At 34.1% G+C, this 8,746-nt stretch overlaps 1 protein-coding gene and 1 long non-coding RNA gene across 2 annotated transcripts; both read right to left on the bottom strand.

Annotated features, from left to right (window-relative positions):
• Positions 1-2,237: 2,237 nt before the first annotated feature.
• Positions 2,238-4,882, bottom strand: LOC102808207 (triple QxxK/R motif-containing protein-like). The gene is made up of 3 exons (XM_085500893.1): positions 4,748-4,882; positions 3,361-3,533; positions 2,238-2,795 (listed from the first exon to the last, which is right to left on the bottom strand). Exons 2-3 carry the CDS (start codon positions 3,505-3,507, stop codon positions 2,703-2,705), a joined length of 240 nt encoding a protein of 79 aa, XP_085357019.1. The 5' UTR covers positions 3,508-3,533; positions 4,748-4,882; the 3' UTR covers positions 2,238-2,702.
• Positions 4,883-6,395: 1,513 nt separating this feature from the next.
• Positions 6,396-7,370, bottom strand: LOC144343091 (uncharacterized). Its single transcript, XR_013418883.2, has 3 exons — positions 7,332-7,370; positions 6,792-6,833; positions 6,396-6,568 (listed from the first exon to the last, which is right to left on the bottom strand). It is a non-coding gene; the product is annotated as an uncharacterized LOC144343091 (long non-coding RNA).
• Between the last annotated feature and the right edge of the window lie 1,376 nt (positions 7,371-8,746).

The raw sequence follows: 8,746 nt of genomic DNA, 5'->3' as shown, positions 1-8,746 counted from the left end.
GCCAACAATTTACCCTACAGTTTTGCTTCAGCACAGAAACTATGCGATGAATCATAAATTGCAAACATATTTTTTTTACACGTTTTTTTTTGATGTCTCAGAAAATTTACTATATTTTTAATGGGTTCATAAAAGGAGTTGTAGTCATTGAAGTATATTGACACCGCTGCTAAACTGCCACTGTATGCATATTATTTTACCATCCTCTAAAAACAGATTTACAGTGAACCAAATATATTTACATAATGTAAGAAACTTGGTAGTATGCCATTGGTTAGTGCATTTAATTTGTTTGATGCAAGCATTGTGCCAACTATTTCTTATGGTAGAGATATGGGGGAACGTAAATTCGGAAATCGAGATGGTACAGATAACATTTTGCAGATATCTACCAGGTACTTAGCATTAATAGTTGTACAAACAATGTAGCGATGTTAGACGAATGTGGAAGGCTGCCATTGTGCTGTGGTTATTTCAAGCGTTGTATCTCATATTGGTTAAAATTACTGAAACCCCAAAACATGTTATATCATGCTTAAACGATTAGACAAGACCGGCAGACGTGCTTGGGAAACCCACATATAAATCTCCTGTTCAAATATGGTTTCGGCATTGTCTGGTTTGAAAAACAAGTTGGAGATACTGCAAATTTCTTAGGTATTTTTACTCAAAGAATAAAAAAATAGTGGCATGCCTCAATTTCACAATCATCCAAGCTGTGTACTTTTGGAAAATCAAAGTAGTATTATAACCTGGGAGATTTATTGGCAAGCAATTATAGACTAAAATATATACTGACGAGTTTATGCTGTTTTGGCCATAAACATAATGTAGAATTAGGCAGACACAAAAAGATACAGTTAGATCAATAATTTTTTAGTTTTCGCAGTGATACGTTTGAATTCAGCATGGTAGAAAATGACATTCACTTTGTTTTTATATGTTCATTTTATAATGATCTAAGGGCTGATCTTTTGTCAGTAACCCTATGTAATTATGCAATTACTGACAGTCTGGGCTTACTTCGTCGCTATACAAACTGCCACACCATATATCAACTAGCTCTGTATTTTTTAAAAGTTTTCAAGCGACGAGATGAATATGAATTCAGCTTAACTTAGTACCATATGTTTACATGGATGTTGTATTGTGTTTACATTGTCAACATAGTTATCATTTTAATGTTTTGTGTTTTGTTTAATTTTATGTATATGCATTTTGCACTTGTGTGCATGACATATGTATATATAATTTATCTAAATATACCCTGTGCATCTGTGTATAAACTGATGTATATAAAAATCTCTTGTAACACTCATTTGTGCATTGTGAGTCACCCATGAATTTATTACAATTCTGCAGAGGTGGCGGCACCAAATTTTGTATGAGGGGGCGAGATCTGAAATTTAGACTTTCCAATTCCTGCAATTTGAGGGGCAAATTTTACTGACAGAAAGGGTTTGAGCTTGATTTGGGGGGGGGGTCTGAGTGGGCGACAGTCTCCTCTGCCCCAAGAACACCCCCACCCCTCCACACCCCACCCCGGTGCCATTGTTCTGTTCTCTCGTTGGTCATGCGGTAACAATACACACAAGAGTGTGAAAGTATGGTGTCTTTATATTTTGAAACCTTTTGATATTTATAAACATTTATGAACAAAATGATTAACTTCATTCAATGAGTCACAGGTTGAACATATAGAAGACTTATCCATTGTTTTCCATTTTGGATTTAGAAAGAATAATGATGCAAAGTTATCACCAATTGTACTAAATGTATTGTAGTCATGGTTACTGATGACTCCTTGAAGCCATGCTACATATTTCACATAGTCGTTTTGGGTTATTAATGTGTTATTGCCCATCAATCAAAAATGCAACAAAGTTGCTGCAGTGAGAAATACCCGTGTTACACAAAGTAATGTGATAACAGCACCTCATTACTAGAAGCCATAGCATGGAAACTTTTATTACATGCATTCCAATATTCCAAGTGATATAAAACCAAACCATTCAGAATTCAACAGACATAGATGTTTATTTCAATTTATTTATTTAATATTTATGTTGATGATGCATAGAAATGAACATGAAATGTTCAAGGTACCCTGAAACCTAGGTCAATAAATGTCACAAATGGTTATGGATATCCACAGAAAGTTGGAATAAGATGTGTTAATTTTTAATTAGGAATAAATATTTATATTTCTCTTTTCTTTCAACTCCCCCACTATTATTAAGTAGACTTTCATCATGGTGTTTTCGTTTCAAGGATTAGAATTTGTACAAAAATGCCAAAAAACAAAATGCCATGACGAAAATCTAGTTTATAATACTTGGGTAGTTGAAAGAATGAGACAAATATATACATGTATTAAAAATTAACACAAGTTATTCCAACTTCCTGTTGTATAACATTTGGTATATCTCCTTGTAGAGATATAATTGATGTAAGAGACATAATTAATTTAAATATTAGTTTTGATAGTAATGCTGTGAAATAGATAGCAGTATGTTTAAAGTTTCTATCTAGGTTATTTGAGTGATATTAATTGATACACCCTCCCTCCTGAATAATCAAATTTACAAAGGGTGCATTTAAGATACTGGCACAAAAACAAACATATAAACAACATGGAAACAGGGTTTTAGAAATTACAAGAAAGGTGATCAGGGTGTTGAAATATATGTAGAGGCAGTATCTCAGGAACGAGGGTCAGATTCCAGATAGATGAAAAAAAATCCATACACTGCAAATACCAGGACTAACATCGCAAATGATATCATAGCCACATCCTGAAATAAAAAAAAACAAGTCATTGTTAATGACATAGTCCATATTATTATTATGAGAAATGTTGCTCATGCATAAAATAAAGTAATATGGCAAAAAAGCAAGATGGCGGCAAGTCTGTTGTCTTTTATCTGATCACAAATTGAATTGTTACGGACATGTACATGTATAATACCCCAGGTAGTAGTATATGCAATTAAATTGGATATGCAAATCACTGGTCATGTGATCAGATAAAATGTTTCTGAATGAATTTGTAGTGTATGGTCAGTAATTGAGAGTGAATAATAAACTAATCTACTTATAAATGCAAATACCGAACATTTATTCATTTTGCAATAAATTGTATTCATCGACAATACCAGGCCAATGTTCGAGAAAATAATGGCTGAATTTTAGTGGATAGTGGTCATTTTGTCAGTGTTATAATGCTTTTACCATAGGCTCAATATAACAGAAATATTATGTCCTATTGCAAATTGTGGGCTGGTGACATAGGCTGAAAATATTATGTCATTGGTAACAAACAAACAAACAAACATGACTGATGACACTCTGTATACATACCCTAATATTCCAGTTAGCGTCTTTAGCTAAAGCTTTACTTCTGGCCTTTTTTATTTCTTTCTTTGTTTTTTTATACTCCTCATTACCAATTTCTTTCCTGTACTGATCTACATGTAATTGCTGTCTGCGGGCATCTTTCCTCCCCATGGCTCTTCTGTCACATTACCATTAACCTGTTTAACAATTACAGCAATATCATTGGTTCATTATCTGACCTCTAATAACATAAACTGTAAATAGATGGTGATGATGAAAAGATGGAAAGGGGGTTGAAATAGTAGTAGTGTTCACACACAGCCCCTAAGCATTGCCTGAAATTTACTAATATATTTTTAACTATTCATTTTGGTACAACATTACAATCACCGCAAGCATATCTAGAAATATTGTTCTCAGGGAAAAATTAACTGACGATGAGACTCATCCAATCCAATGTGCACTTTCTGAATTTATTTTGGTATTGTTTTATAAGCATAGAACATATATACCTTTCTAGTTACTGTACTGAATAATCATAGTTAAAAAGACTGAAGATTTGTATATTCTTAACAAGTATGGGCATTTGTTAGACCGTGCTACCCATGGTTTCCTCTCGTGCATGAATGCAATTGGGTCTATCAGATACTTATGTGATTAGTTTAAATCTTAAAACACTACAAGTGGAGTTGTTTGTACTGGAATTGTGGTATCAACCTACCAGTTCTATGCAAAGTTGGTGGGGTTGAGGGCTAAATATGTGCATTAAACGAAATACTGTGCAACGTTTTTAGTTCTGCAAATACACATTGCGCTCTTACGTTTGCCTGCAAGGTGAGAAATGGATCACAGAAATCGATGTCCTGTTACCCAACTAGTGTTTTTTTTAGTACTGGTAGTACGAGAAATCGAGAGAAAAATATAATAAATAGTAACGATTTAATTATTTTCAGTTCTCAGATGACTGTGTATAAAATACAAAAAAATATTTCTTGAGTAACGGTAATACCCTAATCAAAAAATGATCCCGGAGCCGCCGACACAGCTGAATTTCGCATGCGCACCTGCTGTATACTCTACGGGATTAAGATTATGTCCCCGCCCACCTCGCTGCGTTTAGTGGGCCTGCGTTTTAACTGCAAAACAGACCATGCGTGAATTACAACAAACTCGTTACATATGTAAACATATTTACACAACAATTTTTGTTTGCGTGATCCCAGCCAACAACCGCTTATCAGAGGACAATCATGCCGATCGTAGTGTGACGTGGCATTCATCATTTCAAGCAATCAAGTAAATAAAAGCAATGGTTGAGTCGTTGTGAACATGTTTTTTTCGCGGCTTCCAATACAAAAGCCACCCGATTTTGTTTCTGTCATAAATCCAGAAACCATCCAGTAGTACTTACCAAATTCCAACAACAACAACAACAATGCCTTATACGAACTATAGACGAGATATGTGTACTGTTGACAAATGTTGCTGGCCCATAGTTTGCGAGGGCGCAGCCATGATAGAACGCAAAGCATGACGGGAGTTTTCCTGGATCCGTAGTGGAGTGGCGGTATTTATCCGGGCAAATAGAGTTGGCTCCGGCCATTCTATTAGAACGCGCTGTTCCACTACAGCGCGTTCTATTACAGACCGATGCGCCCTCTACTGTGACTTCGATCTAACCCCGAGCGACTTACTCAACCGACGCTCGCCGGGATTTTGACGCTCGGCACGGTATGGTCCGGTTTACTTCTATATGAATGATCTCAAGCCGGTGCTGATTAGCACTTTAAATTGGGAAACTTTTAAGGGCTTCATTTTAGTATTGTTTCAATGCCCTAACATACCGACCTCAATAGTAGAGCAACTAGGGTGAAGCTAGCGAACGCTATTTTAAAATCGACACAATTACAGACAATTTTGAAAATGTTTGTAGTAAAATGTTCCTTAGCACAATAAACATTGAAAACAATATAATAATTTATCACAGTATAAATTTGAGCCTAAATTGTTCGTTTTCGATAATTTTTGCAGAAAAATGTGAATAAATGAATGAACCATGCGAAATATATAATTATCCGACACAAATACCCTACGGTGGTGATTTCAGGGCCAGAAAAAACAAAAAAACACTTTAGCACCAATGTCATAGGACCACCCTATTTCGACAAACGAGTGTTGGTCGTCGTATTCGTTACGGAAAACTGTTCACAAGTGAGCGTAACCACAGACCCGATACAAATATGCTACATTTTGAGGTCAGAAAGTAAGTTTTCTGTACAAAGATTATGGAAATATATATAGTTATGGAAATATACGTAATTAACATGCGCCTTTAACTTTTTAAAATGAGCAATGCATTTTTACTATTAATAGTGTATTTCAATTTATTCAACATATCTGTATAGATAACATTTTGTACATTTCAATAACGGTGTCAACACTTATTTTCTGAACTGATTTTCTTCTGATTTACGAACAACAACGTGCATCATAGTGATTCACGTTGAGTGAAAATCTGTATATATTGTGTCTCGAAAAGGACACACAGTGATCTAATTTCTATACATGAGTTAGAGTATTGTATGTGTCAGTCCTGTCCTGTACGAGTTTAAAGGTGCGCCGTGATAATATGGATTGAGTATTTGAAACCATTATTTTCATAAATTTCAAACTATGGCACGTTATTCTAACCTATTCTATACCTACCCCAACATGCGGAATTAGCATGGGATCACCAGCTTCGCCTGAGATTGCTTACATAATAACATTCCACCCACTGGAAAATCGAATTTTACTACTCAGTGCTCAAAATATCAAAACTTTGTACCGCTTTCGAAATGACATCTTCATGTTAGTACTAGAATTAAACACATTTGTTAAGGAAGCCAACATGCTTCATAACAAATACCGGCTCACATTTGAATATTCCCTAACGCAAGACAACGGAAACGTTTCAATATTTCAATAAACGTAATTTTTGTCATCCCACATCAGTATTCAAATGAATTTATCAAAGGTGAAACCATTCGGTATGCTCGAACATGTAATAATCTAAACGATTTGTTACAGAAACGTGATCTATTTATTGAAAAAATGCGTGAAAGAAATTACACAGATAGTGATTTCTGTTGTAGAATAATGAGACTGATACAATGTTATGCTGTGTCAACTTTTGCTTTCTCGAACTCAGATTCGTATATTGCTTCCGTGGATACTTCTGTCCTGATTACACCTGAAATAATTAACACGGAATATAACTTAGTTTGCTAATGTAACACTGCCCTCAGTCGGCAAGATGTTCGTCAATCCACCACCTCATCGATACTTATGTAAACAATGTTAATCGTCGATTTTCCCTCGTATTCATAGGCTACACAATAAAAAAGTAAACGCAATATTCCCAAATCTTAACTCTAAGTTTTTATTATCTAAATGCGGTCATGTAAAATACTTACTCATATGTTTGATTCCTGATCTCATACGACGAGACTGTTTACCTAAACAAAAATCAGATAGTTATGGTATTGCATGGACACGTTAAGGATTGATATTGGTTGATAAATACTTATAACTACCGTGCTCTGAATGAGTATGGAATTACATGATGTGTATTAGGTCACATAAAGTAGTGATTATTTGAATGTAACATTATATTAAAAATTCTGTATCAAATAAATAGTCAGAACGACATTTAGTTTATACATTTATTATATGCAACAATGCAAAATGTGCAGTTAAGTTATATGAATGTACCTGGTAGATACAACACTCTATTAACAATTTTAACTGGAATTTATTTAATATTATGCAGATAAATGATTACAGTTAAAACACGTATAAAGAACATAAGGGTAACATAAATTATAACAATGTATCTGGCATATTAAAACATAACTCTGTATCAACCTTATTATTCTATAAAATTATATGAAATAGTCGAAATATTAGTACAGAAATACTAAATTGATTGCAACTTAGATTCTAATCGTACATACTGTTACTGATTTCTGTCGATGAGCAATGTTGGTCGGCCTCAGTGTATGTAAATCCATGTTTTTCCATTGCAAGTTTAATCATTATTTCTTTTGATAATACTTGAAACATATATGCGGTTACCATCGATGGTGGGCTGTAAAAAACAATCACAATTACTAACCAATGTTACTTAAATGATAATGAAACTCAATATATAAATATGTTAACATACTGACCCATTTCTGAAAGTTTCTGTTAGTATATCATCACTCTTGCCAGAGGGTGTTCTTATCGTAGAGAATCTGTCGTACAATCTGTATAATTCAATAATTGGCATTCAATAACTTGTCCATGCTTAATGCTGAAGTTGTACTGTGAAAGTATTGCCTATTTTTTAACAGGTGTCCTCTATTGACAATCGTTTGAAATAGAAGTTTTGAGGTATATCTTAAAGTTCGTGGACACTTGGATAATGTTCGTTCTTCATTTATGTTGACATGGTATTGGCGTTCATGTTGTCAATATTTCGAAATTAAACAACAAAAGCTATATTTCGTATGAAACCACTAAAGTACAAATTGTCCCAACTCTTCTGTTAGTGGGAGTGTTTCAAAGTTAAATTGCTTCGAGATTTTGGAAAATTTGATTGCACGCCCACGAGAAGTAAACCTAATCGCAGGTTCTATTGTGTAGAGCAAACATAAGAGTTGTGAAATTATTGGATGAGAACGAAAAATACAAATTTTCAAACAAATTTACAAAAGTGAGTATAAAAATTAAAGAATAACTCATGACAAAATAACTCGTTAACATACCTGGGACCGGATTTAACTATTACACATTTATTATTTAAATACTCAATAAGGGAATCCACAGCCTGTAACAAATTAAAGCCAGGTCTTGTTAAGTCTCTATTCTATATTAAACAGACTCAAGTTAGCAACACTGATTAGCTTATAGTCAGCTTACCTCGAGGGTGAAAAGATCGAGTCCAAAGCAATACTTCAGGCGGGTTTTCTCTCTGTCACCTTCGAGAAATTCTACATGTCTTTTTGCCTCAGGCAACTCTCTGTCAAAACATCAAAGAAAGACCGTAACATTTGAGAAAAAACTATTCTGAAGTATGCGAAAGAAAAATGTGTGTGTACTTAAAACTGCTATCATAAAAGTATTAAAATATAATTTACCTTTTCTGTTCACAATGTGACATTATTATATGTTCCATATACCAATGATAAGAAGGTAACTATCAAGAAATAACATGCAAGAAAACATTTATAAGACAGGGATATTCACTTTCGCTAAGTTTGAATATTCCGATATTGCATGACTGAATTTATTGAATTGACTGTTAGCTAATTCGCAGGTTTTGTGTAACCTACCTCTCTAATGATATCTCTTTTCTGGAATACAAACTTTGGTTCACTACTTTCTA

This window comes from Saccoglossus kowalevskii, chromosome 6 (genome assembly GCF_978046115.1).
Source record: "Saccoglossus kowalevskii chromosome 6, keSacKowa6.1, whole genome shotgun sequence".
In the NCBI taxonomy this organism is placed as follows: Eukaryota; Metazoa; Hemichordata; class Enteropneusta; family Harrimaniidae; genus Saccoglossus; species Saccoglossus kowalevskii.
The sequence above is the reverse complement of the archived record's forward strand: the minus strand, read 5'-3'. Positions and strand labels throughout refer to the sequence as shown.